The 22,035-nt window shown below is 41.9% G+C and overlaps 1 protein-coding gene across 1 annotated transcript in view; it reads right to left on the bottom strand.

The window, feature by feature from the left end:
• Positions 1-22,035, bottom strand: part of LOC127568719 (metalloprotease TIKI2-like) — a 324,849-nt gene that overhangs the window by 134,109 nt on the left and 168,705 nt on the right. The window contains exon 4 of the mRNA XM_052012788.1: positions 15,672-15,846. Coding sequence (XP_051868748.1) covers positions 15,672-15,846 — 175 coding nt within the window. The remainder of the gene's footprint in view (positions 1-15,671; positions 15,847-22,035) is intronic.

Below are 22,035 nucleotides of genomic sequence, written 5' to 3'. Positions count from 1 at the left end.
TGTGCCGACCTTTAAACCACACCTAAGACTATCTAACCCCTTCCTCCCACATATCCCCCTATTTTAAATTCCTCCATATGCTTATCTAACAAGCTCTTGAACTTGTCCAATGTATCTGCCTCCACCACTACCCCAGGCAGAGCATTCCATGCACCAACCACTCTCTGGGTGGAAAACCTCCCTCTGATATCTCCCTTGAACTTCTCATCCATTACTTTAAAGCCATGCCCTCTTGTATTGAGCATTCATGCCCTGGGAAAGAGGCGCTGACTGTCTAATCTATCTATTCCTCTTAATATTTTGTATACCTCTATCATGTCTCCCCTCATCATCCTTCTCTCCAAAGAGTAAAGCCCTAGCTCCCTTAGTCTCTCCTCATAATCCATACTCTCCAATCCAGGCAGCATCTTGGTAAATCTCCTCTGCACCCTTTCCAACACTTCCACATCCTTCCTATAATGAGGCGACCAGAACTGGACACAGTACTCCAAGTGTGGTCTAACCAGCATTTTTTAGAGCTGCATCATTACCTCACGGCTCTTAAATTCGATCCCACGACTTATGAATGCTAACATCCCATAAGCTTTCTTAACTACCCTATCCACCTGTGAGGCAACTTTCAGTGACCTGTGGATATGAACCCCCCAGATCCCTCTGCTCCTCCACATTCCCCAGAATCCTGCCATTAACCTGTACTCCGCCTTGGAGTTTATCCTTCCAAAGTGTACCACCTCACACTTCTCCGGATTGAACTCCATCTGCCACTTGTCAGCCCAGCTCTGCATCCTATCAATATCCCTCTGCAAGCTTCAACAGTCCTCCACACTATTCACAACACCACCGACCTTTGTGTCGTCTGCAAACTTGCTAACCCACCCTTCTACCCCCTCATCCAAGTCGTTAATAAATATCACAAAAAGTAGAGGTCCCAGAAGCAATCCGTGTGGGACACCACTAGTCACAGCCCTCCAATCCAAATGCACTCCCTCCACCACAACCCTCTGCTTTCTACAGGCAAGCCAATTCTGAATCCACACGGCCAAGCCTCCCTGGATCCTTTGGCCTCTGACCTTCTGAAGAAGCCTACCATGTGGAACCTTGTCAAACGCCTTACTAAAATCCATGTAGACCACATGTAGATCTTCCCTTAACAAAGCCATGCTGGCTGTCCCTGATCAGGCCATGATTCTCTAAATGCTCATAGATCCTATCTCTTAGAATCCTTTCTAACAGCTTGCCCACCACAGACGTTAGGCTCACTGGTCTATAATTCCCTGGACTATCCCTACTACCTTTTTTGAATAAGGGGACAACATTTGCCACCCTCCAATCCTCCAGTACCATTCCCGTGGACAACAAGGACTCAAAGATCCTAGCCAACAGTTCAGCAATCTCCTCCCTCACCTCGCGGAGCAGCCTGGGGAATATTCTATTAGGCCTCGGGGACTTATCTGTCCTAATATTTTCTAACAGCTCCAATACATCCTCTCTCTTGATATCTACATGCTCCAGAACATTAACCTTACCAACACTGTCCTCAGCGTCATCAAGACCCCTCTCTTTGGTGAATACCGAAGAGAAGTATTCATTGGGAACCTCACCCACTTCCACAGCTTCCAGACACATCTTCCCAACTTTGTCTCTAATCAGTCCTACCTTCACTCTCGTCATCCTTCTGCTCTTCACGTATGTGAAAAAGCTTTGGGATTCTCCTTAACCCTACTCGCCAAAGCCTTTTCATGTCCCCTTCTGGCTCTCCTCAGCCCCCTAAGTTCCCTCCTTGCTACTCTATATTCCTCATGAGGCCTATCTGAGCCTTGTTGCTTACACCTTATGCATGCTGCCGCCTTCTTCCTAATTAATTGTTCCACCTCTCGTCACCCACGGTTCCTTCACCCTACCATTCCTTCTCTGCCTCACCGGGACAAATTTATCCCTAACATCCTGCAAGAGATCCCTGAACAACGACCACATCTCCACAGTATATTTCCCTTCAAAAATGTCATCCCAATTTACACTTTTAAGTTCTAGCCTTATTCCCTCATAATTTGCCCTTCCCCAATTAAATATCTTCCCGTCCTCTTTGCTCCTATCCTTGTCCATGACAATGCTAAAGGTTCAGGAGCGGTGGTCACTGTCCCCCAAATGCTCACCCACCGAGAGATCTGTCACCTGACTCGGTTCATTACCTAATACTAGATCTAATATGGCATTCCCTCCAGTCAACCTGCCAACATACTGTGACAGGAATCAGTCCTGGACAAACTTAAACTCTGCCCCATCTAAACCTTTGGCACTAAGCAGGTGCCAATCAATATTTGGGAAGTTGAAGTACGTATGTCATGCTACAGAATCTTACTAGAAAATCAATTGCTCCTCCTTTGCTCCCACAGCAGCATTTTGCTCAGTACAGCAATCGGGTGCTTACTGCATTAATGAGTTCTCTTGAAATGCTTCTGGGACCTTCATATGAATGGCATGCTGAAGCACAGAATTACCCAGACATGCACCTTACAATGGCATATGTTGCATATTACAACACCACTTCTATGAAAGGCATTCGCCAGTGACATCAGTGCTTGTATAGAAGCAGGTCTCTGCAATAAATACTAAGTGTACTTCGGCAAGATCTGAAGGGGACCAACTTGGTAAGGTCCCATGCTATGGAGGCCAATGTTTGTGACAGCCTACCTAATCCTCACGGCAGCTCCCCATCAGGTCTCCCACCACAGTATCCAGGCCTGGTTGCAACGTTGACCCTTCCAACACCAACATCACATCATCACAGACCACAACCTTGACATCCCTTCTCCAGCCTGTAGCTTCTGTCCTGATCCTCTAACCTGATCTTCTGAGTCTCAAGCACCCACATCCTGCAAAACCCCCCATTCCCAAACTGATGCTCCAACCCTTTCCTTCACAGCTGCCTGAGCTTCCCTCCATTGCAACGATCAGGATGTGCAGCTTGCCCAACATCTTCTGCCCGTTTCATCATTGTGTAGACTTTGTGTGTGTTAAAAGCACAATGATCATGGTCCAAAATTGAGCACAAAACAGACCTTCCCTTTTCCACTTGGTGAAATACTCATCCCATTCAAAGGCGTCAACAGTACTTTGTTTTGATGACCAGTTTTATGACTGTTCAGAAATAATGCTTCAAAACTCAAAACAACAGACAAAATGTTTCTCATGTTGAATGTGTTATTGTGGTGTTTTCAATTTTGTTTCCTAATATGGTGGATACAGAAATCACTTCTGTTAACAGATAAAAGTTCTTGTATCCAAGATGTGTGTAATCATTGTTCATGTTGTATTTATGAAATCAAATCAGCTTTGAAAACAAATGTTTTTTTCTTCTGTAATAAACACAGACAGATTTTGGTAACGAGAGCATTTAGACATTGAAAGATATGTCTTTGAAGTGGTGAGGATAATAAATAGGCTTTCAGCAAACAAGAAACCCTAAAGTTAAAACTAGTTTCCAACACTGAGAACAGAGCTTTTCGTCCATCTGGACGGACTCAGAATCCCAAATAATCTTCACCAGTTAAGTCAGCTAATATCTTAAAGCTTCTGACCTCCTTTAAATTTAATTTTCTTTACTCCCTTCTCTAAATGTACAAGTTTCTTATACTGTTCTAATGAAGCTAACAAAAGCTCCAGTGAAGCACCTCACATTATTCCATTGCATGCAATAGTCTCAGATCCTAGATTATTGACCCGGTTTTCAGTCAGCAGGTACTTGAAATAAATTTGCTTTTCTCATTTCCACCTCTTCTACACTCATCTTGTGTTTCTTTTCTTTATCTGAGGCAGTCCCTTGGGATTGAGGATGGCCTGCTTTCACTTTGTTTCCATTGTTTTGGGGTGAATGATAATGACAATGTGAGAATCGTAGACTCTTCCACAGGTGGGGCAGGTGCTGACTGAAAGGGAGAGAGTGGGCTGCCCCCATTCTCCTGCTTACGTGGAGCATCTATGCGCTCCAATTGCATGAATTCAAGATTCTCAACACCATTCTGAATGCTCCTTCTCCACTTTCAGCAGTCGTGGGCCAGAGGTTCCCAAGAGTCAGTGGGAAGGTGCACTTTTTCCAAGGAGGTTTTGAGCACGTCCTTGAACTGCTTGTTTACTTGTTATGTTACTGATTCCTTTTCTTCTGGCACCATTGTCACTCATACCATTTAACCTATCCTCCCTTCCACTCAATACTTTTGTCCTTTCCTTTGTCCTTTCCCCCACCCCCACGTCCCCAGCCAGTGTCCTGCTTGGCTTAAATGGGTTCAAAACCATTGCATCTCTCACCATTCCGATTTCTAACTCTTTCCTTGGAAGCTGACGATCGACAGGGTATTGCCAGCAACTTCTGTTGTTATTTTATGCTTCCAATATCTGCATTAACTGTGTTTGATTTGGTAATGCCAACTTATAACTAGACAATATAGACTGGAAGGGAAGAGAGCCTGCATTTATTTTGCATGTTTCATACACTCAAGGCATCCCAAGATATTTTGCAACTGAATTGCTTTTGATAATCTTGTTCTATGCTTAAATCTATAATGTCACAGGTTTGATGTGAGAGGGGTACTCAAACATAATGTTATCCAAAAGAAATCACTGACCAGGGTGACCACATTAGCATTACGTTAGCCATAGTAGGAAATATCTCATTTTCAGTACAAGTAAATGTGCTTCGTATGGATTTTTTTTATTTACAGACATCAGCATATGGGAATGAAATTTTGCACTCTTTCTTCTTTCAGCAAAATTTGGGATTCTTCCCTGAATTTATCTTAGATACCTGACAAGCAAGAAGGTGAAAGGTTACCACGGAGAGATGGGAATCCAGAGTTCAGGTTATAATCAGATCATTTCTGATCTTATTAAATGGTGGAGCAGGCTTGAGGCGCAAGTGGCCTTCTCCTGCTTCTAATTTTTGTTTTCGTATCTTATCTTTAAGCAGTCTCCAGGTTTTTGTCCAGCATTTACAAGCAAACTTTGACATAAATAACTTGCATTTACTGGCCTGGGTCAGAAATTCCAAATTTTGAGCTGACCATGACAATTGCCTCCTTTCTCGATGTGATGTCACAGCTGTTTCCACAGTGGTAGAGTATGGTGTTTATACCCAGGCAACACAACTATTTAACGAATAAACAGTGAATGGTAAATAAATAAGTTAAGCACACACACACACACACACAGTAGAACACTTGCACAGTCTTCCTGACACGTTATCAATGTGTTTACTGAAAAACACTCAAGGATTAAAAGTATACATTATACTCCTTTTGGAGAATGAGTATTGAGACAACTCGGCTAATTTTTAATGTACAAGTGAAAATATCAGTATATATATTTGGATTTCTAAAAGCTACAGGTGACTAATAACTGCCATTTATTACAGGTGGCTAATTCAACCACCATGATCTAAGATGAGCCATACTTTTATTTTACTTCCAACTCCCACAACTCATGCCTTTGGAGGCTAGTTATCTCCATTGTCTGAATCACTTCGACAGGCACATACCAAATGATAGGCTAATGATGATTTTAGATTTTAAAAAGTCTGCAATTCTTCTTTCAGTTATTTCCACAAATTAAGAATATGAGAGATCCAGGAAACCAAACAATATTGCAATGGACCTGGGAGATGATGCTCAACTGGTATAATTTGTGTTATACCATAGCATACAGAAGCATTGAGCTGGTTCAGCACAGTGTATGGACCAACAGAAAGGCGGTTCATTACACAGCAGATGATAAACCAATAGAGTTACAGAGTTATGCTGCATGGAAACAGGCCCTTCAGCCCAACTTGTCCATGCCGACCAAGTTGCCTAACTGAGCTAATCCCATTTGCCTGCACTTGGCCCTTGTCCCTCTTATCCTTTCCTATCCGTGTACCTGCCTAAATCTCTTTTAAAAGTTGTAACTGCATCTGCCTCCACCTCTTCCAATTCATTGTATACAATACTTTGAAAATAGTGAATTTATATTTGCATACTATCCATACATGTTCACACAACCCGGACAGTAATAGTCTTAAAATATGTATACATTTGAAAAGAAAATGAATGAAGAAATATCTCTTTCAAAAAGATAATCACTTTAAAATTGGACATTGTTTCTGGAAGTACAATGGTGATCAGAATGTTCATCTTAATGATGTTATTGGGGTAGATCTGGGACATGACACCACTGGCTGAAACAGTCAGCTTATTTTGCAACATAATATTAGGGGCACCTATACTCACAGCCACTCTCTTAGGCTGGGAAGGGTGGTGAACAAGTCTTCCCAGAACATGACCAGTGAATATGAAAGCACTGGGACAAGACAGAATCAAGTTTGGTTCTGATCCCTTCACGTTCCCACTTTGGGTTTATACTGCAAACAGGCCACCCGGACAACATACCAGAAAACTGCAATTGTTGAAATTCAATGAGTGAAAAATCGCCAACAAGAATATCCTGCTCCCCAAAAAAGGTCAAAGTTCAGTAGGCAATGACTCAGTGAGCAAATTTGCAGCCATTCATAAAACTGAGTGGGAAAGACTGGGAGGTTTTGACCCCAGTCTGTAGACTCAGAGATGCCATGATTGGCTTCAAGGTTCCTGGTCATGAAGGCCAGGGAGAAAGATCAACAAATTCCCTGCTTTCAAACAGTGCAAGCATGCACAATGTCAGTTAATGACAGTATGGGCTGATTTAGGCTGCCATCTCATGACATAACAACCTGCCAGCTCTATTGAGCATCTGTACGCACTTGAGGAACTGTAGCTGAAGAGACTTGGGAAAATTAGAAGGGGGAAAGCACTGTAGTGATTGTAGAAACATAATGAAAGTCTGATCTGAAACTAGCAACAATTCCAAAACCTATTTGGATATTCCTGGCATTTCAAGCCTTTCTAAAAATTCTTCTCTTTCCCATCATGTTTTTTTTTAGAAACACAAGCAACAGGAACAGGAAGAGGGCAGATTGCAGAATGACTCTGTCTCCACAAACCCCTGGAGTAGAGAACGTCAAAGATTAATGACCTACTGAGAGAAGAAATTTTTCATCATCTGCCTGAAATGAGCAACACCTTATTTTGAAGTTACGCCCCTGATTCTAGATACCTTCACTAGAGGAGTTTCCTTTCATAAAATCATTAGGTAATCAAGCAGCATCAACATGATTTTCTAAATGTCCTGCTATTATCTTCTTAATAACAGATACCAGCACCTTCCCAATGACAGATGTTAGGCTAACTGACCGATAGTTTCCTGTTTTCTGTCTCTATTCTATTGTGAATTGTGATGTTATGTTTCCAGTTTTCAATCCTCTGGTACTTCTTCAGAATTCAACAAATTTTGGTAGATTACAACCAATGTATCCACCTTCTGTGTAGCCACTTCCTTTAAATCTTTTGGGCGAAGACCATCAGGTCCAGGGGACCTATTGTCCTTTTGCCCCACTAATTTAACTCAGTACTTTTTTCTAATGACAGGGATTGTTTTAAGTTCCTCATTCCATGTAAACCGATGATTATCTATTATTATTTGGATATTTTTAATATCTTCTGTTGTGAAGACCAATCTAAAGTAATTGTTTAGAATCTCTGCCATTTCTCTTCTTCCCATTATTAGATCTCCAGTCTCATGCTCTGAGGGACCAATGTTTACTTTAGCTACTCTCTTCCTTTTAATATTGCTGTACGAGTTCTTGCCATCTGTTTTATATTATTTACTTGTTTATTCTCATACTCTATCTTCTCCTTTTTAATAATTCTTTCAGACATCCTTTGCTAGTTTTTGAAAATTTACCAATCCTACCACTGACCTTTACTACATTGTTTGCCTCTTCCTTCAGGTTGATACCATTCTAACATCCTTAATTAACCACGCATCCTTCTTGTATCAATCCCTTTTTTGCTCACTAGAACACACTTTTGCCAAGATTTATGAAATATTATCTTAAATGTCTGCAATGCTGATCTACTGACCTTTAATTTATTTGCCTACTCCTCTTTAGCCAACTTTGCCTTCATACCATTGTCACTGGCTTTATTTAAATCTAGGATACTAGTTTCGTGCCAACGTTTCTGACACTCAAATTCCATTTGAAAGTCCACCACACCATGATCACTCTTTCCTAGGGGATCCTTTACTGTGGGATCATTAATTAATCCTGTCACATACCAGATCTAAAATAGCCTGGTCTCTAGTTGGTTCTTCAATGTAGTGCTTTAAGAAACCATCACAAATAAACTCACTTCAAACAAATGACTGAAGTCATTTTTCAGGCTATCCTTGCCAATTTGACTAATTCAATATAAAGGATAACTAAATTAATTTAAAATCATCCACGCTTATTGCTTAAGCCCCCAGTATTACCTTTTGAACCAGACATACATACACATCAGGAAACAGAAGCATTTCCACTGTAAGCTTGTAACATTAAATGTGTAGCTTTCTCTTCTGCACTTTTCTGCCAGATTGCTGCTGTTCCTTTAGCGGGACCATTAGGTCATTCGGTACAAATTCCTGATGAATGCCAAAGATGATCTGTTATGGCACATTGACAACCGAGAAACAATTTTGTGGTGGGAAGCCAAACAGATATAAGGGCTGCTTAGAAATGACTTTGAAATGGTGCCAAATAGATGTCCATAATCAGTAACAATTTTCTGAAGATAAGAAATCTTAGTGAAAAGACATCTATGAAAGCACTTTTTTTTATATAATGGGGCCCATAATATTGCTGATGCTGAATGTAAATACTGGTTGAGGAAGTTTCACATGAAAACCAATATCTGTCTATCTAGCATAGACAAGTTCCACATCATTTAGTCTGTCAATGCTCAGTCCAAATAAAAGATCTCATCAATCAGCTAAGGACGTACTACAAAATTGAGATGCTCTTTTGGCCGACAAATTCAATATTGAAGGAAGGACACTGACAAATCTTCCCAGTATTCCTTAGAGTGTCTGCAGATTTCTTGATGTTGCTGCAAGCATACCATGTGATACAAACAAGTTTAAAAGGTACACTCTCGCTGATATAACCCCACATCCCTTTACGAATCAGTGGTTTTTCCTTTCATTATCTTTCCTTTTCCTTCTATTTTACTTCTCTTTGGTCTCCCTGATTACACATTTTCTCAGGAGTCACAAACTCCAAGAGCTAGAATGCCCAACTGCATACCCTGAATCACTTAAGTTTGCAAAAGAAGGTGGGAACTGATACTTGCTCTCAGATTTGAAACTTAATTGAGCATTTTAATAACTAATATATCTAAATCACAAGACATGTGGAAAAATGCATCAATTATTTAAAAAAAAGCACATTTTTAGTTTGTGGTTTACATTTTATAAATTACCAGACAAACCACTAAAACCTGAAACATTCCATTCAAATTCAAACAGTTTGTAACTCCAGTTGAGTCTGTCCAACTCATTGCACATAAAATGCTTCTTCTCCTAGCATCCTATCAATTATGCTGCAATTTAATTTGTGCTGCAGAGTTGAAGGCACAGTTCACCAGTCACCTACAATTTTTCAGTAATATCCTGATCCACTGATATTGACTTTGCATACCAGGAAAAGCAAAATAGTTATATACCTCACTGCTATCCTTGCGTATCACTATTAAATAGTATGTTTCCCATTTTCTCCAGGAGAGTATGCTTCAAATAGAAAGAACCAGGTGTCTCACACAAATGTCTCTAATCTTCTAGAATTACGACCTTTAAAAAAAATGTGCACAAAACTTGCCTTTTCAAAAAGATATTTGAGATGTGAGGGAATGTCAAATGAACTTTCAACACCATCATAAAATTCCCTGTCCCTCTTAAATCTTTGCAACTTCAATTCAAAGCCTCTCTTTTTATTAAGTAACACGTGCCTTTTGGGTATTAATCTTCTCCATCTCTTTCAATGTTATCATTTATCAAACCCCTACTGCAAGCTAGCACTGTGCCGCAATGAAATAGTAATTGATGTTTACAGGAATCAACACATCTAGTTTAAAATATTCATTTAAGTTAGAGAATCAAACCCCGTCTCTATTTCTGAAGCGTAATGGTAGGAAACATACGTTCTCTGTAACAGGATTGCATGAAAATATAATTCAAATAGTTATTTGGAAACATGTATAATGGTCATAATTTCCTGTCTGCTAGCAGCTTGTGAAAAAAAAATGAAAATGCTAACATTGGCCCCAGTGCCAGTCAGTAAAATGTTCCTTAACTCAAGTTGAAAGCCCTGAAAAATCCCTAATAAATATTTGTGTTTGTTCACATCCGGAGTCCCTCACACATAGTTATACTTTTTTGGCAATATCTTTAAGTTATGGATTGTTGAATGCAATGTTGCATTTCAATGAAATATGGATAATTTAAATGTCAGTTTTACATCAGTGTAGATCAAGCAAATGTATTAGAATATATACAGGTCAGTGTCAGCACTACAAATGTACAACGCCACAACTGGGTTCAATTCTGATGGAGGCATTTTTACCCATTGCATCAAGGAGTGTTGGGGCACATTTGTTCAACTGTGCTTGCGCAGTGACAATGTAAATATCCACCTTTAGGGGCATCAATTACCATTATCCTATCCATAGTTGAGTGCTCAGAACCTGCTCTGCACCAAATAATCACGTGAACTTTATATATGGACTTTACATCAGCCAGGATAGTGTACACATGCAGAAGTTGAAGCACCTATTCACAATTTACTGCAATCGTCTCTTGCTACCGGCTCTACGAACTTTACCCCATAAATTAATGCAGATATTATTGTGGAACTTTAAGCAGAAGCAGTGTTCCTATAGTGTAATTATAATTAGTTAGAAAATAGGGAGTGCTTTATTTTGCTTTATGCCCTCACTTAAGATTTTAACTTAACTAAAAACTGAGATACTGAGATATGTGCATACCATACTTACAAATATCTTGAATTTTTTCATATAAATGTTGCCAGTAATTCCTTTTTTCCCCCCCAATCTACCTCATGCTTTCCTTTGCAAGTCACTTAATTAATATTAATGAGAAGACAAGTTTCCTTTCCTTTCAATGCCACATGACAGGATGCTCTGTGATTTGGAAAGGGGAACATTTCATTGGATATATGCACTTGATTTTTGAAATTTGCAGCCAAATTTCCCACAAGAAAGAAAAGTGTTTCAAAAAGTAGCAACTGATCATATGAAAGAATCCATAGGGCAACTGAGAAGAAAAATATATTAAATATGATGCTGTTTATCTTGAGGTCTATTGGAATGCTATAGCTTTCTTCTTAGTATCTCAGTTTTGCCTGAAAGTTCTTTAATTAATATACATTATTAAATGAAGGCAAAACGCATAATAAAGCAGTCATCTTAGGTGTTGGTAGGACCGGCAATTGTTGGCTCCTGACATGGCCCAGGTGATGTGAACATCCTTGCAGTTTCTCACTCAGACAAAAACCTCTGCTAATAGGTATCTGTTCTTGGGTGTTTCTGTGAGGATTGTACTTGTTTCGCTGATGAAACAGTGTGCTGGCTTTGAAAAAGTTGTTTTCCAAGACATTGTCAGGATGAAGACACCACAGGTGCTTGCTTTCCCTATTCTTTCCTTGTTAATCACAGCTTTCCAGAGATTTCTCTCCTTTCTGACTATTGATACCCTGGGGAGCATGAATGGCCTGCTGTTGGAGAGGTGTTCATATTGCTCGGTGAAAACAGACTGACTGAGATCACTGAGAAGAATGGTGACGAGTGGTGTCGGCATAACAGCTTGGAACATCCTCAGCTGTTACCAATAGCAACAATGGTGTTCAACACAGAAGCAAACTTTAGATCATCATTACTGCTCTGGGAATTAATTACATCATTCACAGAATAGGAAGTCTGCCAAATGTGGATTCTCCACGCCAAACATACTATGTAAATTGTACTGAAGTAGAATTGTTTCGCTGCATACAGTATGATCACGCTGAGCATGCTCTGGGACTCATCCCAAGGAAACCAGCATGTTTTCTTGTATATGTTGCACTTTCAACAGACATGCTAGTGAGCGGGAGTAGCCTATTTAAACAAATCCAATCTTAAATAATTGCTATTTCATGTTAACTCTTCCTCTCTGTTTTAATTTCACTTTATTTCAAATAGATTGACTTTAAGAAAGTAGCTCAGTTTGAACCATAGAACCATACAGCACAATACAGGCCCTTCAGCCCACCATGTTGTGCCGCCCTTCAAGCCACACCTAAGACTATCTAACCCCTTCTTCTCACATATCACTCTATCTTAAATTCCTCCATATGCTTATCTAACAAGCTCTTGAACTTGTCCAATGTATCAGCCTCCACCACCACCCCAGGCAGCACATTCCATGCACCAACCACTCTCCGGGTGAAAAACCTCCCTCTGACATCTCCCTTGAACTTCCTATCCATTACCTTAAAGCCATGTCCTCTTGTTCTGAGCATTGCTGCCCTGGGAAAGAGGCACTGGCTGTCTACTCTATCTATTCCTCTCAATATCTTGTATACCTCTATCATGTCTCCCCTCATTCTCCTTCTCTCCAATGAGAACAGCCCCAGCTCCTTTAGTCTCTCCTCATAATCCATACTCTCTAATCCAGGCAGCATCCTGGTAAATCTCCTCTGCACCCTTTCCAACACCTCCATATCCTTCCTATTATGAGGCAATCAGAACTGTACACAGTACTCTAAGTATGGCCTAACCAGAGTTTTGTAAAGCTGCATCATCACTTCACGGCTCTTAAACTCGATCCCCCGACTTATGAAAGCTAACATCCCATAAGCTTTCTTAACTATCCTATCTACCTGTGAGGCGATTTTCAGTGATCTGTGGATATGAACCCCCAGGTCCCTCTGCTCCTCCACGCTGCCCAGAATCCTGCCATTTATCTTGTCCTTCCAAAGTGTACTACCTCACACTTCTCTGGATTGAACTCTATCTGCCACTTGTCAGCCCAGCTCTGCATCCTATCAATATCCCTCTACAAGTTTCGACAGCCCTCCACACTATTCACAACACCACCAATCTTTGTGTCATCTGCAAACTTGCTAACCCACCCTTCCACCCCCTCATCTAAGTCATTAATAAATATCACAAAAAGTAGAGGTCCCAGACCTGATCCCTGTGGGACACCACTAGTCACAGCCCTCCAATCCGAATGCACTCCCTCCACCACAACCCTCTGCTTTCTACAGGCAAGCCAATTCTGAATCCACACGGCCAAGCCTCCCTGGATCCTTTGGCCTCTGACCTTCTGAAGAAGCCTACCATGCGGAACCTTGTCAAATGCCTTACTAAAATCCATGTAGACCACATCCACTGCACTACCCTCATCAATCTTTCTGGTCACTTCCTCAAAGAACCTTATCAGGTTTGTGAGGCAAGATCTTCGCTTCACAAATCCATGCTTGCTGTCCCTAATCCGTCCCTGATTCTCTAAATGCTCATAGAATCCTTCTAACAGCTTACCCACCACAGACGTAAGGCTCACTGGCCTGTAATTCCCTGGACTATCCCTACTACCTTTTTTGAATAAGGGGACAACATTCGCCACCCTCCAATCCTCCGGTACCATCCCCATCGACAATGAGGACTCAAAGATCCTAACCAATGGTTCAGCAATCTCCTCCCTCATCTCATGAAGCAGCCTGGGGAAGATTCCGTCAGGCCCCGGGGACTTATCTGTCCTAATATTTTCTAACAACTCCAACACATCCTCTCTCTTAATATCTACATACTCTAGAACATTACCCTCACCAACACTGTCCTCAGCATCATCAAGACCCCTCTCCTTGGTGAATACTGAAGAGAAGTATTCATTGTGAACCTCATCCACTTCGAAAGCTTGCAGGCACATCCTCCCAGCTTTGTCTTTAATCGGACCGACCCGTACCCTAGCCAACCACCTGCTCTTTCGTACGAGAAAAAAGCCTTGGGATTCACCTTAACCCTACTCGCCAAAGCCTTTTCATGTCCCCTTCTCGCTTTCCTCAGCCCTTTCTTAATTTCCTTCCTTGCTACTCTATATTCCTCACGTGCCCTGTCCGATCCTTGCTGCTTACACCTTATGTATGCTGCCTTCTTCTTCCTAACTATATTCCTCATGTGCCCTGTCCGATCCTTACTGCTTACACCTTATGTATGCTGCCTTCTTCTCTCGTGACCCACGGTTCCTTCACCCTACCATTCCTTCTCTGCCTCACCGGGACAAATTTATCCCTAACATCCTGCAAGAGATCCCTGAACATCAACCACATCTCCATAGTACATTTCCCTTCAAAAATGTCACCCCAATTTACACTCTCAAGTTCTCGCCTTATAGCCTCATAATTCGCCTTTCCCCAATTAAATATCTTTCTGTCTTCTTTGCTCCTATCCCTGTCCGTGACAATTCTAAGGGTTATGGAGCAATGGTCACTGTCCCCCAAATGCTCACCCACCGATAGATCTGTCACCTGTCCCAGTTCATTACCTAAAACTAGATCTAATATGGCATTCCCTCTAGTCGCCTATCATCATACTGTGTCAGGAATCTGTCCTGGACACACCTAACAAACTGCACCCCGTCTAAACCCTTGGCACTAAGTAGGTGCCAATCAATATCTGGAAAGTTGAAGTCTCCCATTATAATAACCCTGTTATTTTTGCATCTTTCCAAAAACTGCCTCCCAATCTGCTCCTCAGTATCCCTACTGCTACCAGGGGGCCTATAGAATACTCCCAGGAGGGTAACTGCCCCTTTCTTGTTCCTAACTTCCACCCATACTGACTCTAGAGAGGATCCTTCTACGTTATCTACCCTTTCTGCAGCTGTAACAGTGTCCCTGACCAGTACCGCCACCCCTCCTCCTCTTCTCCCCCTCTCCCTATCCCTCTTAAAACACTGAAAACCAGGAGTATTCAATATCCATTCCTGCCCTGATATCAGCCATGTCTCTGTAATAGCCACAATATCATAGTCCCATGTACTTATCCAAGCTCTCAATTCATCTCCCTTATTCCTGATGCTTCTCGCATTTAAGTAAATGCACTTTAGCCCATCCACCTTACTACTTTTATAGCCTGTATTCTGCTTCTCCTTCCTCAAAGCCTCTCTACCTGTCAGATCTGACTTTTCCCCATCCCCTTCTTCCTCTGACCTACTCCTCCAGTTCCCTTCCCCCTCGCAATCTAGTTTAAACCCTCCTGAACCACCCTAGCAAACCTGGCCACAAGGAAATTGGCCCCCCTCAGGTTTGGCTGAAATTAGAACTAGCAAAGTAATATCTTTTTAGAAAATTCTTTTTTTTTTGAGGTACGAGTCCTTCAACTGAAAAACCTTCCTTCACCTTTATCAGTTAAGTGATCAATGCCTATTAAAGGAAAGCATAATTCCTGAAAATAGCTGTTTTGAAAACTTTTTCTCAAATTAAGCTCTTGGAGACAAGGATTATGGATTCTTTAAGATGGATCTGATTGAAGAGATGACCGATGAATCACTGTTTTCTCCCATGTTTAACACAGCCATATGGGAGGGTTTGTTTAAAGAAAACAACATTAGGTATCTACAGCACCAATACATGACTACACATATTTAAGAACTGGAACTGGACAGAATGACAAAGTACTTTCAACTATTTGATATGTCAAGATCCCTGAAGGATAAGGGATAGTTCGACATACCTGCTCCAAATGCAAAGAAAAAGCTTTTATCTGGGTTTGCCTCCAGAAGTTCTGTCACCCTTTTGCCCATTCTTTCATTCCTCTTGTAGATTAACTCCTGGCGAAAATAGTTGTCTATCTCCTGAGCTGTCACCTGCTCATGCGGCGGGAGGGTGGTGTTGATAAAGTTAGGCAGCTGTGAGAAGAACAAGCCAAGTGATTATTATTCTAAGAATGGCTGCTAGATATGTATGACATAGGATTACAGAACCAAATGCTTAACTGTTAAGGTAAGACAGATTTACTTAAATTGAGTTGAGGTGACAGAATCTTTTAGCTGTTAAACCACTCTGATAAAACAGGCAAGCTCTGTACTTGGCTGAATTTTTGACTCTTCTACTTCACATGTGCTTCTGGAATATAAAAAAATAATCTGACCTTCTATATAATTATTTGGAGCTCCCCCGGATATTCATTAAGCAAGTAGACACTTGGTTTATGCAGAGTTGGCAGATCTCAGCTGCATAATGATCAGAGAAATTATATTTAGACTCTTTTGGTGGTGTGTGTCTGTATGGTCATCAGACAAGGATAGGATGGGCCCTGGTTGGGATGTATCCTATGACCTGTAACCCTCAAGACTTTCAGCCTGGATTAGTTATCCATTTTGGCAAGTTGCCAGGCTATATTGGCATCACAATCTCTATAAATTGCCAACATCCTCAGAAATAGAATGAAAGAGGAGGAAGTTGAAGAGGATAAAAATAATGGTGCAAGTAGTACAGGAAACACAAGGAAGTGAGAGTGTAGCAATCCTTGACCAATTCTCATTGTGTTGGTCTCTCACTCAGGTAAGTTTAAGTTGGGCCCAAATGACCTGGAATAGTCATAGGTGAGGAATTACTGTCAAGAAATTGGATGTCAAACACTTCTGGCATATTAGATAGATGCTAAGTATACAGAAAAACAGAATCAGGAAATTGCATCATCTTTGCTTTATGGCATTGTTATTGTGGTTTATGCCCTTTTAAGACACATTAAAAGTTGATCTTTGCATCCCATACAGACTGCTGCCTGCCAAACTCACACTGGTATTGCCAGTCAAAAGCAGAGCCAGGAGAAAAGTGTCAGCACCTTTTGAGGGATCTCTTCAGGTTGCTTGGAAAAGAAGGGGTGAGTGTGCATGGGAAGTGGGCCAGGAGGGTAGGAAGTGGAGGGAAGGGGAAACCGTGGGAGAGTAGGAGTAGGAGGAAAGGATTTTACTAGCATATGAGCCCTCTAGACTGTGGTGCAGCATGAATAGGCAGGTGGGGTGGGATGCATTCGAGGTGGAGATGAGCCAGGGGCTGTGATCAATGGGCAGAATATAAACGTGCTTTCGCAGAAACAGAGATACGGAAAAGTAGGAGCAGGAGTAGGCCACTCAGCATGCTGCACCATTCAATACAATTATGACTGATTATCTATCTCAACACTATATCTCTATTTCCCTTGAGGCCTTTTGTGTCTCGAAATCTATCTACTTCTTAAGTACATTAAAGGATTTGGCCTCCACAGTCTTCTATGGTAAAGAATTCCACAGGTTCATCACACTCGGAGTGAAGAAGCTTCTCCGATCTCAGTCCTAAACATCTTATACCATTTCCTGAAATTGTCACCACTGATTTTCAACCCTCCAGTCAGGGAGCCTATCCTCTTTGCATCCAGCCTGCAGAGATCCTGCACATTATGAATAAAAGACAGGCACAAATGGGTTCAGTTTCTTGGCATTTATTCCTGCAAGGCTTTAGCAGTTCAATCCATTCATTAATCTTGTTCAAGTCCCTCTGGTCTCATATCAACCTCACGGATCTGGAACTTTGCAAATGTATGCTTTTAATTTTGCCATTGGGGATAATATTCTTGAACCCTTCAGTTGTGGCATCATCCAATGAATATATTCTTCTATTCTTTTCTACCTCGAGCGTTAATCAAACCATTCCTTAAATTGACTAATGTTCAAATTTCCACATTCAGTCTACTGTTTGGGTAAAGAAGTTTCTACTGAACTGAATTGTAGTGATTATCCTATATTTGTGCGTTATTTCTGGTCTCTTCTGCAAGTGGAAATATTTTCTCCATCCTTATGCGTACAAGACCTCCTAGCATCCCTTGATCTCTTTTCTGGAGAAAACTTCCCAAAATGTTAACTGCTTTATGGATAGGCAGCTAACCCTGAAGCACTCAACAAGAAACCATGGGTGACAAGAGAGGTGGAACAACTAGTTTAGGAAGAAGGCGGCAGCATACATAAGGTGTAAGCAGCAAGGATCAGATAGGGCTCGTGAGGAATATAGAGTAGCAAGGAAGGAACTTAAGAAGGGGCTGAGGAGAGCGAGGAGGGGACATGAAAAGGCTTTGGCGAGTAGGGTTAAGGAGAATCCTAAGGCTTTTTACACGTATGTGAAGAGCAGAAGGATGGCGAGAGTGAAGGTAGGTCCGATTAAAGACAAAGCTGGGAGGATGTGCCTGCAAGCTGTGGAAGTGGGTGAGGTTCTCAATGAATACTTCTCTTCAGTATTCACCAAGGAGAGGGGTCTTGATGACGCTGAGGACAGTGTTGGTAAGGGTAATGTTCTAGAGTACGTAGATATCTAGAGAGAGGATGTGTTGGAGCTGTTAGAAAATATTAGGACAAATAAGTCCCCGGGGCCTGACAGAATATTCCCCAGGCTGCTTGGGGAGGCGAGGGAGGAGATTGCTGAATCATTGGCTAGGATCTTTGAGTCCTCGTTGTCCACGGGGATGGTACCAGAGGATTGGAGGGTGGCGAATGTTGTCCCCTTATTCAAAAAAGGTAGTAGGGATAGTCCAGGGAATTACAGACCAGTGAGCCTTACATCTGTGGTGGGTAAACTGCTAGAAAGGACTCTAAGAGATAGGATCTATGATCATTTAGGGAATCATGGACTGATTAGGGACAGTCAGCATGGATTTGTGAAGGGAAGATCTTGCTTCACTAGCTTGAAAGGGTTCTTTGAGGAGGTGACCAGGAAGATTGATGAGGGTAGTGCAGTAGATGTGGTTTACATGGATTTTAGTAAGCCATTTGACAAGGTTCCGCATGGTAGGCTTCTTCAGAAGGTCAGAGGCCAAAGGATCCAGGGAAGCTCGGCCATGTGGATTCAGAATTGGCTTGCCTGTAGAGAGTAGAGGGTTGTGGTGGAGGGAGTGCATTCGGATTGGAGGGCTGTGACTAGTGGTGTCCCACAGAGATCGGTTCTGGGACCTCTACTTTTTGTGATATTTATTAATGACTTAGATGAGGGGGTGGAAGGGTGGGTTAGCAAGTTTGCAGATGACACAAAGATCGGTGGTGTTGTGGATAGTGTGGAGGGCTATCGAAGCTTACAGAGGGATATTGATAGGATGCAGAGCTGGGCTGACAAGTGGCAGATGGAGTTCAATCCAGAGAAGTGTGAGGTGGTACACTTTGGAAGGACAAACTCCAAGGCGGAGTACAAAGTTAATGGCAGGATTCTGGGTAGTGTGGAGGAGCAGAGGGATCTGGGGGGTTCATATCCACAGATCACTGAAAGTTGCCTCACAGGTGGATAGGGTTGTTAAGAAAGCTTATGGGATGTTAGCTTTCATAAGTCGTGGGATCGAGTTTAAGAGCCGCAAAATAATGATGCAGCTTTACAAAACTCTGGTTAGACCACACTTGGAGTACTGTGTCCATTTCTAGTCGCCTCATTATAGGAAGGATGTGGAGACAATGGAAAGGGTGCAGAGGAGATTTACCAGGATGCTGCCTGGATTAGAGAGTATGGATTATGAGGAGAGACTAAAAGAGCTAGGGCTATTCTCATTGGAGAGAAGGAGGATGAGGGGAGACATGATAGAGGTATACAAAATATTATAGGAACAGATAGAGTGGACAACCAGTGCCTCTTTCACCAATGCTCAATACAAGAGGGCATGGCTTTAAGTTAATGGGGGGGGGGGGGGGGGGGGGGGGGGGGGGGGCAGGGGGGGGAGTTCAAGGGAGACATCAGAGGGAGATTTTTCACCCAGAGAGTGGTTGGTGCATGGAATGCGCTGCCTGGGGTGGTGGTGGAGGCTGATACGTTGGTCAAGTTCAAGAGATTGTTAGATAAGCATATGGAGGAATTTAAGATAGAGGAATATGTGGGAGGAAGGGGTTAGATAGTCTTAGGAGTGGTTTGAAGGTCAGCACAACATGGGTGGGTTGAAGGGCCTTTATTGTGCTGTATTGTTCTATGGTTTCTATGGTAAGTGAGATTCTGGTCACTTTCAGGATAGGCACAGCTGAAGCCATGGAAAGTGTAAACTGGAGTACAAAGGCAGACACCTTGAGAAAAGGCATAGGTGTGAGCATCCGTAGCCGCCCTCAGACTGAGAGTACACAGAGCAGGAAGGTGTCAGACTGGAGTTCTGGGACCAGGCAGCTGATGCTGAGAATTTGGGTCAATTCTTTTTGTATGTTAAAATTTTCAGTCAATTCTCATTCGGTTATTCACACCTTTCAAATACCTTAGCTCTGTCAAAGGATCTTTCATAATATAATAATGATACTTAGTGATATATCTGGATGCATTCACTCTAGTGCAGCCACAGTTCGTGGTTGAAAGTCAGTATACTGTATAAGCAATACCAAAATCTGGTGGAAATTTGGAAATTTTGTCATCAGGCAGCAGTGCCCTGAATATTGTGACCTTGGAGGTGATTGTACTGAGCTCTTACCCTCCAAAACGAAAATGCTCATTTTAGAGATTATAGAGTCCTTTTCTGGAATAATAAAACAACTCTGGATATTAGGTTCACTAAATGAAAGTGGTTGAGTTATATGTTTAAAAAAAATTATACTCCTATGAGCTTTTAGGCTTAATATTATTGGAGAGAATTACAACCACTTTTCAACAGAGCTCTTAATGTATACGCTAAAAGATCTGGAGTTTGGGGGAAAAGGTAATAATAGTGATGGTTTTAAGAGAGGGACCAAAATCTCAGACAGGGAGGATCATTTGAAATAAAAACAAAAAATGCTGGAAATACACAGCAGATGGGAAGCACCAATGGGAAGAAAAACAAAAGTTAATGTTTCAGGTCGAAGCCCCCTCTTCAAAGCTGGGAAGGAAATGTGGGATGGTGGGGGAGGGAGATGTCTCTGATAGAGTGAAATCAGGGTGACCATGGGGATAAGATGTAAACAAGATTATTTGGTCAGTGACTGAATAGCAGCAGTTAGAGAATGGGAACGTAGGGAAAACAACATAGACGAAAGAATATAGGCTGCAAACTACAGAGCAGGGAGACGTGGCCAGTAGGTCACCATGGGCATGTCCTCCACCCCCCAGAAGAATAAAAAGAAGAAGAAAATAACAAACAAGCTGGGCCAATATGCAGAAGGATAGCTGATACAGACAAAAATCAAGTTACCTGAAGTTGTAGAATTCAATATTAAATCCAAAAGGCTGCAACGTGCTGAGACAGAAAATGAGATGCCGTTCCTCAAGCTTGCATTGGGCCTCACTGTGACAGTAACGGGAAGTCACAGACTGATAGGTCAGAGTGGAAATGGAAAGAGGAATTAAAATGGCAGGCAATGGGAAGACGTCCAGCCGGACCTACCGGGCTTGTCTGCATGCTCTGCATTTCACATCTCCTACATTCTTTTGTCTGTGTTCTGTTGTCCATGTTCCTAGCCTCTAACCACTCCCATTCAGACATTAACCAGATAACCCTGTTTACAGCTTATCCCCATGGTCACCTTGGTTTTACTCTATCTGAGAGAACACCCTCCCAGATCCTTTTATCTCCTCACCAGTTTGACAAAGGGTCTTTGACCTGAAACATCTCTGTTTCTCTTCCCACAGATGCGAGCTGACTAGCTGAGTATTTCCAGCACTCTCGGTTTTTATTTGAAACTTGCAGAATCTGCAGTTTTTTTTTCCAGTGTAAAGATAGTTACAGATTGCAGAGAAGAAAGTGGAAAGGCAGAAAAGGCCAGGCACATATTCAGAGGCAAGACAATCAGACAATCCAAGGATCCGACGGAGAAAACCCTATTGGTACAAAATGCTTGCAGGGACCAAAAGGTAAGGTTGTAAACATGTGTAAAAAGGGCTGTATAACTCTATAACTCCATGACTCTAAATCAAACCCAATGTGACTAAGGAAGGATTAACTTACAATGGTGGTCAGAGGGATAGGGGAGGAGGTCGGGCACAGAGCAGAACAAAAGACAATGGGCTTGGCAATTTAGCACTTGCGAGGAAGGAAGCAAAGTTCAAGGTCTGACAATACACTGGGGCTCTGCATTTCTTAACTCTGCAGGTGTTGGCAGCAAGGAAGAGTTGTTGGATAGAGTTGGAAAAGCTAA

Source organism: Pristis pectinata, chromosome 3 (assembly GCF_009764475.1).
Source record: "Pristis pectinata isolate sPriPec2 chromosome 3, sPriPec2.1.pri, whole genome shotgun sequence".
Classification (NCBI taxonomy): Eukaryota; Metazoa; Chordata; class Chondrichthyes; order Rhinopristiformes; family Pristidae; genus Pristis; species Pristis pectinata.
The sequence above is the reverse complement of the archived record's forward strand: the minus strand, read 5'-3'. Positions and strand labels throughout refer to the sequence as shown.